Source organism: Podarcis raffonei, chromosome 9 (assembly GCF_027172205.1).
Source record: "Podarcis raffonei isolate rPodRaf1 chromosome 9, rPodRaf1.pri, whole genome shotgun sequence".
In the NCBI taxonomy this organism is placed as follows: Eukaryota; Metazoa; Chordata; class Lepidosauria; order Squamata; family Lacertidae; genus Podarcis; species Podarcis raffonei.
This window is the reverse complement of record NC_070610.1, coordinates 8220752-8237691: the sequence shown is the minus strand read 5'-3', so window position 1 is coordinate 8237691 and position 16940 is coordinate 8220752. Positions and strand designations below refer to the sequence as shown.

The 16940-nt window shown below is 44.5% G+C and overlaps 1 protein-coding gene across 6 annotated transcripts in view; it reads left to right on the top strand.

The window, feature by feature from the left end:
- The window catches only part of PROM1 (prominin 1), a 121828-nt gene that overhangs the window by 70349 nt on the left and 34539 nt on the right, over positions 1-16940 (top strand). For all 6 annotated transcript variants that reach the window (XM_053402729.1, XM_053402728.1, XM_053402724.1 and 3 more), the window contains 6 exons: positions 246-335; positions 4453-4670; positions 6630-6704; positions 8730-8793; positions 15208-15367; positions 16538-16690. In XM_053402729.1, the coding sequence (XP_053258704.1) occupies positions 246-335; positions 4453-4670; positions 6630-6704; positions 8730-8793; positions 15208-15367; positions 16538-16690 (760 nt within the window). The remainder of the gene's footprint in view (positions 1-245; positions 336-4452; positions 4671-6629; positions 6705-8729; positions 8794-15207; positions 15368-16537; positions 16691-16940) is intronic.

Here is a 16940-nt window from a genome sequence, read left to right as displayed (position 1 = left end):
ACTCAACCTACCCACAAACTCTATCCCAATTCACTTCCACTCCAACCAACCTCCCAACGAACTCTTCCAGAAATTCCCCGCCAGAGCTGGTTTTATACTCCCTCTGACTCCACCCCCCTGGGTCCTGATTGGGTAACCTGTTTAACTATTTCACTTCCAGCACCCTCATGTTAATGTCACAATGCCCAACTGTATCAAGCAGCCATTTAGATCGGATTATTTCTTCCTGTGTCCCTTTCTAACAGATGTTGGGCCGTTGCTTGGCAGAAGAGTTCAAGAGCAGCTGGCAAAGGAGGTGCGCCCTGCGCTCGATGGAGCCCTAACCATGGCAGGAGGTAAAGAGACCACTGTCATTGCCAGTCTACTTGTCCACTTCATAAGTTCTGATGGGAGCTTCTGCAATACAGCCGGGATCAACTCATTTCATGCTCTCGGGCTCCCAAGTTGGTTGAATGGGGCCCCCATGCAGCTTGGACTGCACGCACTTCGAAATATTTCTTTATGTGTTCGTAATGTAGTCCCTTTGGATTAAAAATCCACAAGGTGGTCATTTATTTATTTTAATAAATTAAACTTTTAGGAGTGTGTGGCTGCTTAACCTTGCCTCACCTTTTCCCCGAATGGGATTCTGGAGGTGTGACTGTCACATCATGGGTTAAACCAGGTGTAGGCAACCTGAGGCCCGGGGGCCAGATGCGGCTCAATCGCCTTCTCAGTCTGGCCCACGGACGGTCCGGGAATCAGCATGTCTTTACATGAGTAGAATGTGTGCTTTTATTTAAAATGCATCTCTGGGTTATTTGTGGGGCATAGGAATTCGTTCATTTCCCCCCAAAAAATATAGTCCAGCCCACCACATGGTCTGAGGGATGGTAGACTGGCCCACGGCTAAAAAAGGTTGCTGACCCCTGGGTTAAACCCAGTGCTCCCCCCCCTAAAAAATGTTTAGGGGTACTCTCATTTTGACTCAAGAAAAATCACCATTTTATAGTTCAAATCTGGAAAAGTAACTACAGTAAATGGACAAAAGTACAGAGATTCACAAAATGTTTAGGGGTACGCATACCCCTGCGTTCCCCCCCCCCCAGAAAAAAGCAGTGGGTAAACCGTTCTGAAACCTCTGGGTTTAGGGTGGTATATAAATTCAAATAACAATAACAATAATGGCAGTTTTGAGGTAGGTGGAGGAAAAGTTAGGGCTGGGTGATATCTGGTTTTCAACATTGCCATTTATCACCAGCTAAACATTGCCATAGGGACGCGGGTGGCGCTGTGGGTAAAAGCCTCAGTGCCTAGGACTTGCCGATTGAAAGGTCGGCGGTTCGAATCCCCGCGGCACGGTGCGCTCCCGTTGCTCGGTCCCAGCGCCTGCCAACCTAGCAGTTCGAAAGCACCCCCGGGGTGCAAGTAGATAAATAGGGACCGCTTACTAGCGGGAAGGTAAACGGTGTTTCCGTGCGCTGCGCTGGCTCACCAGATGCAGCTTTGTCACGCTGGCCACGTGACCCGGAAATGTCTCCGGACAGCGCTGGCCCCCGGCCTCTTGAGTGAGATGGGCGCACAACCCTAGAGTCAGACACGACTGGCCCGAACGGGCAGGGGTACCTTTACCTTTTAAACATTGCCATATATTGATATATCACAATATCTGAAATAAGGATGGAGCTATGAAGAGGCATTGGTTGGCTTCACAGTTTTTCCCACATTGTCATATCACAATACAGACTTCAAAATGGTTTTGGACAATACGCTTTCAAGGTGTTTGGAGGCTTATGTTCCCAGACCTGGTTCTTCTGCCAAAAAGATAGTTCCAGACATGGTCTGTTGTAGTAGTAGTAGTAGTAGTAGTAGTAGTAGTAGTAATTATTATTATTATTATTATTATTATTATTATTATTATTATTATTTATACCCCGCCCATCTGCCTGGGTTTCCCCAGCCGCTCTGGGTGGCTTCCAACAAAATATTAAAATACAATACTCCTTCAGATATTAAAAGCTTCCCTAAACAGGGCTGCCTTCAGATTTCTTCTAAAAGTCTGGTAGTTGTTTTTCTCTTTGACATCTGGTGGGAGGGTGTTCCACAGGGCGGGTGCCACTACCGAGAAGGCCCTCTGCCTGGTAACTTGGCTTCTCGCAGTGAGGGAACCGCCAGAAGGCCCTCGGCGTTGGACCTCAGTGTCCGGGCAGAATGCCGAGGGTGGAGACACTCCTTCAGGTATACTGGACCAAGGCTGTAATTAGACTCTATTCTGTATGGAGGTAATGTCCTGGTACAAGATACCTTAAATGGTTTTGTGTCAATGGAGAGGCATCTCTTTCTCTCTATGATTATTATTATTTTGCTGTGTGTTGGCAACTGTGTTTGCATACCTCACCAAAACCTTTTCTCATCCTCCGCTCTTTGCTTTATTTCTCTGTTTGTCTTGAAGTCAAAGTGGAAAGGGCCATTAAAGGTAAAATATCACAAATGACTCGTGTTAAATGTCTTCCTTGCTTAATCCCTCTTGTGCAGTTTGTTTCGTTGTCATCTTTCTTTTTTGTTCAACCCTTTATTGTTTTGGCTCCATAGGACGGATCCCAAAAGCAAAGGCTAACCAGTTATCAGCTGCAAACTATAGCTAATATACTCTGGGAAATAACTCTGATCTGGAGTAAGCAGGCTGTGGATTGAAGCTATAGGACTTGTAGTCTGTGGGTAATAACTTGTACACCAGAGCTTTCCAAACTGTGTGTTGCGACACGTTAGTGTGTCAGATGCAGTGTGAAGGTGTGTCGTGTGACTGCCCCTTGCAGTCCTCACAGGGCTGGAAAGAGGTTAGTTTAACCTCTGATTTGCTGGTAAAACTACATTACTGTGTCGCAAAATGATGCATGCCATTAATGTGAAAAGTTTGGAAAGTTATGTTGTACAGATACAGTCGTACCTTGGTTTTTGAACAGCTTAGTTCTCGAACGTTTTGACTCTTGAACGCCACAACCCCAGAAGTGTTCCAGTTTGCGAACTATTTTTGGAAGCTGAACGTCTGACGGGGCTTCCGTTTCTTCCAATTGGCTGCAGGAGCTTCCCGCAGCCAATCAGAAGCCATGCTTTGGCTTCCGAATGTTTTGGAAGTCGAATGGACTTCCGAAAAGGATTCCGTTCAGCTTCTAAGGTACGACTGTGTATGGATAATGGGAGGAATGTCAAGCTAGCTAGCGTTCATAGGCAAGTGCGCTGGTTGTGTTTCTCTTGCAGTGGGCAAGTTGGGTTTTGACTAGGAGTAAATTGGATGAACAGGAATGGGAGGAAAAACATTGTTAGGGTAACAAAAAATGGGGGGTATGTTGTTTCCCTTCTTCATGTTTTCCCCGGTGCAGACAATAGTTGACACTTAACAATGGTTGATGGCAATCATGGCTTCTTGCTGCTTTAACCCTGATTAATATTGTGAAATGTCCAGTGAAACCATTTCTTTTTGAATGAATCCCAGAGGGCATGCAAAGGAAGTGAGACTTGCCTGTCACTTTGCAGCCAGAGAGGCTAGAATGCTGGTTAACACAACCATAGTTTATAAACACACTTCAAACCATTGTTTCATGTGATCAGTTGTTAATTATGGATTAGATGTTAGATATGGATATAAATGGGTTGTTCGTGTTTCTGATTCCAATAAACGTAGCTTGTAATAATATGTTTATTTCAGTGGAAGTAGACATTGTAGCTTGTTCGGCATCTAGAGGCTCCTGAACTTGTTCCGCTGCCCTTGAAAAGAGCTTGCTAGGCCCCACTTAGCAAGCAACCAAGAAGCAGAAAACGGCAGGGAAAGTTTACTTGCCAGCAGACAAATTCAGGAGCGGGTCTTGAGGCTCCAGTCCACTATCCCTTACTCGCTTTGTAAATGGCCGTCCTAGAGAAACTGGTGCTAACTGGGGCTTTAGTGATAGAACATGATTAGAGGACTTCGGTAACAAATGTGGCTTGCGAATTTCAAGCTCTCCTTCCAGAACTGTGTTGTTCTCTTAATTACAGTATTGGTACATTGATCTGGCAGTAGTCCTTTCTGTGTAGCTAGATGATGCACAGAGCTGGTGTCTAAGCCACATGGTAGGGTTGCCAAAATTGGAGACCAAAAAAGAGGACAGCCTGAGTCAGGGAAAGAGATGTGCCGGCGCGCGAAGCCACCACATCTTCATGCCTCTTTCCCCAGCTCGGGCTGGCAGCTGCTATAGCATACAGAGCAGCCCCAGCCCAAGCTGCCCAAGCCTGAGCCAACCCCCCCAAATTAAAAAAAACACCCTGTACATTTCCTTTAAAATGTAAAAATCCACCTGGATGGGAATGTTGCCCCCCCCCCCAAAAAGAGGACATGTCCAGGTTTTCCTGGACGTATGGCCACCCTACCATATGGCTAAAGTTCTTGGGTGTTTTGTTTTGTTTTGTTTTGTTTTGTTTTGCATTCAATCATCGCAGCTATTCGAGAAACAAAGGAGGCTCTGGAGAACGTGAGCGTGTCTGTGGAGGTCTTGCAGGAGGGCACTGAGAGGCTGCATGCCAACCTGACAGATGTTAAAGAGCACCTGATCAACACACTCGGGGATTCGGCTTGCACAGCCGCCCAGGCAGCATCCACTTGCAACGTCATCAGGAATTCCTTAGATCAGCTAAACATCAATGCCAACTTCAGCAAGGTAAGGGAGATATTCCATCAGCATTCTACCAGTTCTTCTCAGCGGCCTAATTCTCACTCGGAAGCCAGCCTTTTTTCTGGCCATTGAATGAATGAATGAATGAATGAATTTGCACGTCACCCTTTGTCTGAAGTTCTCGGCATCCAAAAAAATACAAAAAACAAACAAACAAAATGCTTAGTAAAAAATTGGAGCAACAACAAAACAATCGCACCTCCCAGAAACACATTTAAAAGGCCATAGAATGTCCATCAGCCAAAGGCCAGGCTATGGAGAAACATTTTCACCTGGTGCCTAAAGATGTATAATGGAGGCGTCGGGCAAGAGAGAGACTTCCACGGCTGAGATGACTGGCAGAATCCGAGACCAGGAAGAAGAGTTGGTGGAAGAAGATTGGAGGAAATTTAAAACTTATTTACAGAAGTATTGTAAAATGTATGAATGCTGATGACATTGAATTAAAATGAAGGGGTTCTAGTAATAAGAGATAAAAATTTGAAATTTGGGAGGTAAAATAAATAAGGATAAAGTAGTAGGATACAAATTTGCTGAACTAATTGTTAAAAAGGGATATAAAAAAGGGAGGCGTGAGGAAGTCAGGAAAATAAGTTAATTGAAGATGAATAATTGGAAAAGAGTGATTTGTGTTTTTCTTATTCTACTTTTTGAGTGTTGATTGTCTTTTTTTGTCTTCTTGTTAAATGTTTGTATTTTATGTATCGTGAAAGTTTGTATTGTTGTGTTTTATATTTTCTTTGTGTTTTTATTGTTCTACTTTTTTATTGTTAAACTTAATAAAATATTATTTTAAAAAAGAGAGAGAGAGAGAGAGACTTCCAGAAATGGGGAGCCACTGCAGAAAAGGCCCTCTGGATCTCTAATGGGGGAGGCACATGAAGAAGGGCTTCTGATGATGATTACAGAGTCCAGGTCAGTTCACTCAGTCTATTCAGACTGAAGGTAGGGCCTCATGTGACCAAGCACCTTTCCGGACAAAAATGCTCATTGGGACGTGGAAAACAAGGTGCTGATGAGTAGGGGAGGTTCTCGTCTAACCTTCTCTCTGGTGTGCAAGTTTTTCCTTGACCGGGGAATGTTTTTTATGTGCAGGAAAACTCATGTGAGCCCCTATTTGCAGTCTGATGAGGTACACCCCAGACATGGGTTTACCATGTCAGTGAGACCTAGGCCAGCATAAAAAAAGGTAAAGGTAAAGGACCTCTGACAGTTAAGTCCAGTCATGAATGACTCTGGGGTTGCGGCGCTCATCTGACTTTACTGGCTGAGGGAGCCGACATTTCTCCGCAGACGTTTTTTCTGGGTCATGTGACCAGCATGACTAAGCCGCTTCTGGCGAACCAGAGCAGCGCACGGAAACGCCGTTTACCTTCCTGCTGGAGTGGTACCTATTTATCTACTTGCGCTTTGATGTGCTTTCAAACTGCTAGGTTGGCAGGCATAGCACCTCCTTAAAAATACTCCACCCTTTAGAAAACTCTTCCATATTGATTTGCCTGCTGAAGAGCCTTTCTTCCTGGATAGCTCAGTCAGTAGAGCGTGAGTCTCTTGATCTCAGGGTCGTGGGTTTGAGCCCCATATTGGGCAGAAGATTCCTGCAAAAGATTCCTCACGGTCCCTTTCAACTCTAAAATTCTGTGATTCTATGTTGCAGCAGACTTGGGATCATATTTTAGAATGTATTCTCAGCACATGCAGGGCAGCTGACAAATACACAACATGCCCAGTGCTTTTCAAGGGCTGGATATTGTAGGGGAAGTTTGGTGGTTGTTGTTTGCCATTATTTAACCATTTTTTGTGGGAGAGGGAAGCCCACAGGATGATATTGGGGATTACAGTGAAGCTGAACAAATGATGCAAAGAACAAAGGAAGACTTGGCTTTACAAAAAAAAAGATGCACAGACTAAAACTAACTTTAACATCTCTTTTCTTCCTTTCAGTTGCCGGGAGTGAATGCTCAACTTGCCAAAGTCAATGAAGTCCTTAAAACAGACCTCTCTAGTCTGGTTCAAAAGGTATGTTACTTGAAGGTATAAATCCATTTACTCTAATTACAGGGTAACACCTGGTGCTCAAGAAGCTGTCGAATTTTGCACCTTAAGAAAAGGTGTCAGCAAATAGATGCTCCGGGTATCTTTGTGTACCAAGGAACATAAGACAAGGGGAGGTGCACAGCCTTTGTGCCAATATTACACTTTCCTAAAGTAAAATTGTAGGCATGCCTTATTTATTAAATTTCTATCCCTCCTGCAGATTCAGAAGGACTCCCATGGCAGCTTACAAAAAAATAAAATAAAACTACATTGGGGCTGTTTTACCTGCTCTGGTACTTACAGTGAGGGGGGGAAAGTATTTGATCCCCTGCTTAATTTGCCCATTTGCCCTCTGATGAAGAAATGACCATAATTTTAATGGTAGGTTTATTGTACCTGTGAGAGACTGTGAGGTCCCCTTGCTCAAGACAGCACATGTGCAGGCTCGTCTGCAGTTTGCCAATGCACATCTGAATGACCCAGAGGAGAACTGGGTGAAAGTGTTGTGGTCAGATGAGTCCAAAATTGAGCTCTTTGGCAACAACTCAACTCGCCATGTTTGGAGGAGGATGAATGCTGCCTACGACCCCAAGAACACCACCCCCACCGTCAAATATGGAGGCGGACATATTATGCTTTGGGGGTGTTTTTCTGCTAAGCGGACAGGACACCTTCACCACATCGAAGGGACAATGGATGGGACCATGTATCGTCAAATCTTGGGTGAGCACCTCCTTCCCTCAGCCAGGGCATTGAAAATGGGTCGAGGATGGGTATTCCAGCATGACAATGACCCAAAACACACAGCCAAGGCAACAAAGGAGTGACTCAGGAAGAAGCACATTAAGATCCTGGAGTGGCCTAGCCAGTCTCCAGACCTTAATCCCATTGAAAATCTGTGGAGGGAGCTGAAGGTTCGAGTAGCTACACATCAGCCTCGAAATCTTACTGACTTGGAGAGAATCTGCAAAGAGGAGTGGGACAAAATACCTCCTGAGATGTGTGCAAACCTGGTGGCCACCTACAAGAAATGTCTGACCTCTGTAATTGCCAAGAAGGGTTTTGCCACCAAGTACTAAGTCATCTTTTGCAAAGGGATCAAGTACTTATTTCACTCATTATAATGCACATCAATCTCTGACTTTTGTCTTCTGAGTTTCTGGAGTTTTTCCTGTTGTTATTCTGTCTCTCACAGCTACAATAAACCTACCATTAAAATTATGGACTGGTCATTTCTTCGTCAGAGGGCAAACAGGCAAATTTAGCAGGGGATCAATTCCCTGCCCACCCCCTCACTGTAGCATCAGACCTGGAGCCAGATGCATTTAAATCTCCCACCTGCAGACAAGGGATGTGAATGGCAGGGCAGACACAATTGTGGATGCCTTTCTGTTGATGTTTAGAGTGTCAGTGCAATTGCTAGGCCTCTAAGTTATCTCTGAAATCCCCCCATGGTTTGCAACAAGGCATGCCAGCTTGACATACATTTCCATAATCCACATAAGCAAAAATATGCATTCCATATAATACACAGGCAGTTCAGGGCAACGAAGCTCATAGATTCTTCAAAGAAGCATTATCCCTACACACCTCCAAGAATGTGTAAGCCAAGTATTCTATAATGATGTCTACTCATGTGATACCACCCACCCCACTGTGAAGACATGTTGGGAGAGCAAGCATGCACATCTGTGTGAGAACTGAGGTCTCCACATTGTTTGAAGTGTCTGATAGGAGAGAGAGGTGTTCTCTCTAGCACCATGGGAAGGCTGTCACTGGTAGCATGAACCAGACGTATAGTGAGTGTGCATCAACACTATGAAAGCTGGTGGTACAGTCTGATAGAATAAACCCAGCTTCCAGGTTAGCCCAGCTTCCTTTATGAAAAAGCTAACTTTAAAATGTGGTGATCTAAACTTTTTGGATGTGGCCCTTTTAAAGGTAGAAATAAGCATACTGATATTTTGTTGTTAAGACACTGTTGGACATCTCGTTTTTTTATTTCAGGGTTATGCAGCATTTAATGACACACCTGATTTGGTGCTCAATCAGACAAGGAACATTTTATCAGGTAAGGAGGATGAGATGATTAGTTCTCCAACTGGATTGGTTAAAATTATTGGCGTGAGCTATCATTTTAGTATCATCTATTTTTTAATTAGGGAGGTTCTTATCTAAATCAGAACTATTAAAGAGAAGCCATTAAAATATAGGTCGCTCCTTGGGCAATGCTTAATCATAATATTGACTACTTTTTTATTGAAGAAGAGTATTTCCTTGATTGCGGTGGGTTGAGGGAGATCTTCACTGCATCAAGGCTATGGCAAAGGCTTCATTCCAGGGAAAGAAGAAGGAAGAGATGGATGGGTGGGTGGTGGAGGAGTCAGTAATCCAACCATGACTTCTTAGCAGCTGAACCAGGAGCAGTGGAATGCCATGACCTGAAACACTCTCCCAGCTAGGAGAGGAATTCATAGTCTAATCTACTCACAAGTGAGGCTCTGTTGATAAGATGAAGGGAAGGGGCACCAAAATGTGGCTTAAGAGGGCTGACTGTGTCCATACAATGTAGGGAGAGGTCAAGGAGCTCTTTGGGTGAAGGCAATTGTGGAGGGTGCTAAGTACCAGAAGGAACATGAATAATGTGGGAGGGGAGAGAGGGAAGGTTGGAAGAAGAGTATAAGGATCTTACTGTGGTGTGGCAGTGGTGAGGTACACTCCCCCCATCTTTGTACACTGACATAAGACCAAAAAAACACAATGGCTTAGCACTAGCATTCAGTCTTAGTGCAAGGTAAGGGTAAAGAGTAAAGGGACCCCTGACCATTAGGTCCAGTCATGACCGACTCTGGGGTTGCAGCGCTCATCTTGCTTTAGTGGCTGAGGGAGCCGGCATACAGCCGGTCATGTGGCCACATGATTAAGCCACTTCTGGCGAATCAGAGCAGCGCACGGAAGCGCCGTTTACCTTTCCGCTGGAGCAGTACCTATTTATCTACTTGCACTTTGACGTGCTTTTGAACTGCTAGGTTGGCAGGAGCAGGGACCAAGCAACGGGAGCTCACCCCGTTGTGGGGATTCGAACCGCCGACCTTCTGATCGGCAAGACCTAGGCTCTGAGGTTTAACCCACAGCGCCACCCACGTCCCTTCAGTCTTTGTGTAGGATCCCTTAAATCATGGGTGGCAATTTTCTCAATTTTCAGTGGACATTCTGGTCTCTAGATAGTGGTTCAGAGGCCAGAGGTCAGCCTTCATAATAAAAAGCATAAGCTAGCCAAGAATGTAGATGGGAGGAGAAATTGGACATTCTTAACATGGAGGTGCTCAAATTGTTGGGAGTGGAATATGGGCAGACATAGCCCATCTCGAGGAGGTTGCTTGCCTCAGTTCTTCTTGCACCCCATGCCGTCTAGCGGCTGCTACCTGTCCTCCAAGGAAGAACCCCAGCCTTCACTTTGGAGAAGATGGGAAGGCTGCAACCCCAGGAGGAAAATGGCACTCTGTGCAAAATGGGTAGCCTGCTGGGGACATGCCAATCTCTGTTGGAGCCTCTCTGGCACCTGCTGTTCTGTTTCTCTTCCCCAAGGCATAGGGACTTCTTTATTGCTTTGCTCTGGAGAAGAGGGGATGCGGGTGGCACTGTGGGTTAAACCACAGAGCCTGGGACTTGCTGATCAGAAGGTTGGAGGTTTGAATCCCCGCCACGGGGTGAGCTCCTGTTGCTCGGTCCCAGCTCCTGCTAACCTAGCAGTGCGAAAGCACGTCAAAGGGCAAGTAGATAAATAGGTACCGCCCTGGCGGGAAGGTAAATGGCATTTCCGTGCGCTGCTCTGGTTCGCCAGAAGCGGCTTAGTCATGCTGGCCACATGACCCGGAAGCTGTACGCCAGCTCCCTCGGCCAATAAAGCGAGATGAGCACTGCAACCCTAGAGTCGTTTGCCACTGGACCTAACAGTCAGGGCTACCTTTACCTTATGCTCACAACCGATATTAACTTACCATGCTAACATTCAGAAGTTCATGGATGTTGAAAAGGTTTTCCAGGCGAAAACCTTTTCCAACTGGATCTAATGGTATGGGGTCCCTTTACCTTTACCTGGAGAGGAGAGACTGCCTCACCCACAAAAGAGGGGTGGCATTAGCACTCTCTGAGAGTTGAACTGTTGGCAAATGTTTTTCAGGACACAAATGCAAGACTGTTTGTCCATTTCTAGCAAGAGGGGGCTCATAGCTTAGGAACATGGGCGCCATAGGCATAACACTGTTTACAAGTAGGCACATTTAGAAATGATATACATGTCACAAATGAAACCTGAAGAAATATAGACTATCTCTTAATAATTGCAGGTTTCTTCCTTTTGAGTTAAGCTCTGCACTAACCCATAAATGTTCCAGAACTAAGCCCCCAAGCACTATTAAAATAGCTAACATGCTAGCGTTTTCCGGATGGGCATGGGTTGGTGTATCCAGAGTGCGAAAATATTTATTAACCTCTCTCAATTTTTATTCTTGCATTGTGGACCTGTTCTACCAATATAACCAGCCGTACCTTGTAAGTTTGCAAAAAGCAATTCACAGTATGTATATATTCATATGGCATACTGTGTAACTCATCAATAAATGCCAAGCTTTCCCCCCCAAAAAATGTCATGTTCCTCCTTAATTTTTCAACCTGGGGGACTTTCAAAGCAAGATCATTATTTCTCAGTTACTATTAATATGCATTAAGCTTTAATAATCTTCATGCTCCTGTACCTGAGAAGGGGAGTAAAAGCAAAGGGCAGAATTCTAACAAAACTAAGCTTGTGAAGCACCAATGTTTTCATTCTTCCCATTGAAATTATTGGGACTCGAAACTGTTCAGCACTGGGTGAAGACAGACATGACCTGTATAGAGTGGTGGGAACAACATTGGAGGTAGAAAGGCCTACATTGGCTCCCAGTACGTTTCCGAGCACAATTCAAAGTGCTGGTGATGACCTTTAAAGCCCTAAATTGCCTCAGTCCAGTATACCTGAAGGAGCGTCTTCAGCCCAGACACTGAGGTCCAGCGCCGAGGGCCTTCTGGCAGTTCCCTCACTGCGAGAAGTGAGGTTTCAGGGAACCAGGCAGAGGGCCTTCTCAGTGGTGGCGCCCGCCCTGTGGAACGCCCTCCCACCAGATGTCAAGGAAGTAAACAACTACCTGACGTTTAGAAAACAGCTAGAGGCAACCATGTTTAGGGAAGTTTTAAATGTCTGATGTTTTAATGTATTTTTAATCTTTTGTTGGAAGACGCCCAGAGTGGCTGGGGAAACCCAGCCAGATGGGCGGGGTATAAATAATAAATTATTATTATAATTATTATAGAAGGTGACTCCTTGCGAACCCAGACACAGCACCCCCTCCCCCAGAAGCCAGGCCTCGCGGTGAAAGGAAAAGACACAACAACATATATCTGGGATTAAAATGGCCACAACTTTATTGAATACAGGTGTAGGTACGCCCTGCAAGAGGCATTGGGCATGTATCCCTCTCAGCCTTCTGCCTGGGCGTCCGAGGCATGACAGGGTCAGTTAGCAGTTGATGGGACCAATGCAAAGCGCGGGTTTATGCAGCTGGTCCCTCCCAAATCGCTGAAGGTAGCTCTGTGGCCCCTCTGCCGTGCGCTTGTGGACAGAGACCACCCGCATGACCCCTCTAACGGGGTACCCTGTTATCACCTTCACAGGAAGTGGGTGAGTCAGCATTTCACCCCTTCTTCAGATGTTTGACTAAAGGATTCTGCCCAAGGTCTAAAGCACCAAAGTTCTGACAGTTGCTATGGGGAAGGCAAAACCTACAGAGCAGGGGAAATTCCTCCCTGGCTCTGAAGACAGCAACCATTGTACGACCAGAGCAACGCCAGCGTGCCTGGAAAGCAAAGGTTAGCCTGCAAGAAAATAAGATTAGAGTGTGGGATGGGTGGGTGACACTCTGGGGATGACTGTGTAGCTGAGAGCAGCGCCAGCCCCCTTTTGTACTCTTGGAGCAGAGTAAATGTGCTCCAATTGGACCGTCCCACCAAGGCTGCCATGGATTGGCCAGAAATTTCAAAACTGGGTTTGGCGGGAACCCAGCAGGCACTGTGGCGGCCCAGGGGCAAATACGGCATGGCTTTGGGAGGAGGGGAAACCGCCATGCCAGGTCGCAACTGCCACCCACCCGTTTACCGGGTAAGCAGCCGTTTCTGATTAATATACATTGTGAGCCATTTTCCATGTGGTTGATTTTTAAAAGGGGGAAGCCAGTTGTACAGTCATACCTCGGGTTACAGACGCTTCAGGTTGCGTGTTTTCGGGTTGCACACAGTGCCGAACCCGGAAATACCAGAACGGGTTACTTCTGGGTTTTGGCGCTCGCGCGTGCACAGAAGCGCTAAATCGTGCTTTGCGCATGTGCGGAATCGTGACCCACGCATGCGCAGACACAATGCTGCAGGTTGTGAATGCTGCGGGTTGCGAACGTGCCTCCCACACAGATCACGTTCGCAACCTGAGCATCCACTGTAGTTGATATTGATATAACTCAGTCCCTGAAGCAGTTTCCTAGTTATTCACGTTGGTTTTTCATTAGAGCTGATGAATTGAACGCATGTGCACAGGTGCACACACACACACACACGTGTGTTATATAAAAATACTGGAAGACAGATAGATTTTGGTTCACTGCTGTTCATCTTCTACACATCCCCTTAAATATGTCTGTCTGTCTGTCTGTCTTCACACTTGGTCTGACTTGTGTCCCACGCTTACAACGAATTCAGTGCAGATGAATAAAATAAGTGAGAGCAGTTCCAAGTACTTTACTTCTCGAATAGAATGATTATGGCATGTTATCTCAGTGAAAAGAGATATACCTCGATTTGGGGGGCATGTGAACTCTAAAATTTCATGTAGAAACACTAAATTTTTGAAATGAGGTTCATTTTGGCATATGTTGACACAATGGTTGGATTTTAAAATTCAAAATTACTTTTAATGCATATTGAAAGTCACGGTTGCCCATTCTTTCCATCCTAGGAACTTTAAACATTGTGCTTATACTCCTTTTGCATGATATTGTTTTTCCAACAAAGTGGCATTAGAGAGCTTTAAAAATATCTGCTGCTACTGTGTAGGCATTAGGGATGAAATTTATCATGTTTGTTGCACAGACTGATTGAAATCATTCGGAATTTAAAAGCAGCCAATGTTCATTATTTCCGTTTTCTGAGGTGGGGCTTAATGCAGCGCTCACTCTATGGGTCCTGATTAATTGTTACTTCCAGACACAAATCTCAGCCCACAGTGAATCTCCCTGTCTTGCGTTCCCACCCAATGCTGGGTAGAGAAAGTGGTGAACTGGGCTATGCAGTGTTTGGATACGTTAACTGTTTTTATTACTATTATTGGATGCTTAATCAGAGATTGTGTGCAAATAAATATGGTACAACCCAGTTCATGTATTACATTCTAGATTGAGTGAGGATTGCATGCATATCCGAGATGCGAACCAGGTAGAGATTTCTCTCTAGAAAGTAAGAGGCTTATGGTAAATTGGGATTTGTTATGTACTGAAGTTCTCACCCTGGGCCAGCAGGGGGATACTGTAGATAGTTCAGGTCCACATATGCAAATAAGGGATCAAAAGTGATTTCGCTCGGTGTTTCAGCTCAATGATTCAGCTCCGCTCAGAGGGTGGCTGCATCTGGCTGTGCTCTGTTGTCCATCCATCCCATCCTCGTCGCCAGTGTTAAGTTGTGGGTGAACATATCAGACGACACAGCGATTCTTCAAACAGCTCTTGTTTATTCACAGGCCAGGACAGAACTGATCTGAAGGGTTCAGCCAGCCTGCTTATATAGAGCTCCACTAGAACGCAACAGTAATCATTTTATGTAACTATCCAATCACTGAACGTCACTATCGATCCCTTTTTTGCATATGTGGACCTGAACTATCTACAGTATCCCCCTGCTGGCCCAGGGTGAGAACTTCAGTACATAACACCTTTCAAGTTTTTAACCTGGCGATTATAATACTGAAACTGCCTAGAGAAGACACTCTATTCTTTGGTCTGGTCTCACTGAAGTGAGAAATCTGTGTCTGGGCTGTACAACCTCAGGAGATTCACACACACACACACACACACAGAGCAATCTGAAATGGAATACCCCAGACACAGGTTTACAAGTAGACCACAGTTTCAGTACACAGAAGCCGAAAACTGTGGCTTGCATCAACATTTGTATGCATGTTTTTTTGTTTGTGTGTGTGTGAGAGAGAGAGATAGTGCACATTAAAATGCCATTTTACATTGAAATTGTATTTGTGGCTTGCTTTCTTCAGTTTCATGCTTCTCTTCATGCCTTATTCTGCTGCCTAGAGCTGCAATCCAACAACCTTTTTTTTTTTTGTATGTGACAAATCGTTTATCTTGTGTAGCGTTATAATAATCATCATAAACACACTCATTTATTTCAGATATTAAAAATGTACTGGAAGCTGTTGGTTCAAATATCACAAGCTTTACTAAAATGCTTCCCATCCACAAGATAATAGCAGACTTCACCCTATATCTTACTCAGGGTGAGACATATGCTCAAGAATATTTTCCAGTGGTGGAGCAGTATGATTTCTACAGGTACGTAATATTATCTGGATATTGATGCGCAAAGGGCCACACTGCAGTTAGTGTGCCAGCTCACATCCGCATCATACATTAAAACACTCTTATACCACTTAGCAGGCATGACTTCTCTCAAAGTATCCTGGGAACTGTAGTTTGTTAAAGGTGCTGAGAACTGTATCTGTGTGCAGCGTCTCCTATGAACTCTCAGCACCCTTAACAAACTTTTGTTCCCAATATTCTTTGTGGAAGCTGTGAGTCTTGTAAGTGGTAAAAATGCATAGTGCGAGCGCTGGGGATTAACACCAGTAAAACTGATACTAAACAGGTGACTGACAACTCAGCTGTACCGCTGCAAATACAATGTTTTAAGTGTGTTGTAAAGTGCAATGTACAAATGTGACACCTGATGGTGATGGTGAGCTATGGCAAATTCAATATATTTTTCAAAAAAAAATTTAAAAAGCATTTTCACAGCGGTTTTTAATATGTGTGTAGAGTCCACCTTATACACAGTGTGGTGAAAGTGTCTAGTAGGGTTGTGGATTGGCTCTGTATATATCCCAAATCACAAAGCAAATCTGGGTGTCTTAGGGAAGACTTTTGTGTTCCCAAATTGGATTGTGCTATGAACAAGATGTGTTAAAGCAGCTCAGGGAGTCCCCAACCCTCTGAATAGCTTTCTTTCCTTGGTTTATCCAAAATTTTGGAACACACAACCTCCCTCCACCCCCAACTTTCCCGTTTTCTTTTCTGACACACAAAACTTAGGTAACTGAGTAAATGCACATATCTCAATGAGGGTGTGGAAATCTTATTTTGGTGGATTTTTCCAGTGCATTCCAGTCACAGTGATTAAGAAGTAGGGGGTGCTGAAGTAAATAAACAAAGCAGATTCTTTCACCTTGTATATATATATTTCTTCTTCCCATCTCATTTTAGGTTGTAAGACTCCAATATAGGCTTACTAAAGCTGCTTTGGGGCTAAATTAGAGTCTTTCAGTACTAGAAATTCAAGGACGCACCAGTGACATGTTTTTTTGAATGTTTAAATGTTTGCATGCCTTTCTTCTCCAACACACAACTGCTTTCTAGCTTGTAGGTTTTCTTGACCTGGATCTGTGTTTAATTTGCCCACTGCCATGCATGTTAATGTGACAATTGTATTTTTATTGATTTGTCTAGGTGGCTGGGTTGCTTAATTCTCTGCTGCATGGTGATATTGATCCTTGTGTTTTATTACCTGGGGTTGTTATGCGGTACCTGTGGTTATGACAAAGATGCCACTCCAACAACGAGAGGCTGTATCTCAAACACTGGAGGAAACTTCCTGATGGCGTGAGTCCTTCTTGTTTGTTTCAGAATTCTCCCCAGCCTCACACTGTCTATAACATTAGTGTCTCACATCAAATATAACTGATCTGTAGCAAAGATTCTATGAACGGAAAACAGAGACAGCGTATGTACTTTTGTAATGACAAGAAAAATCTTTAATGAAAACATAAAAAAGAATGTCACCAGATTAAGAGGGCTGCATTGACAAAATAAGTTTGGAGACAAAAAGAAAGAAAGAAAGAAAGAAAGAAAG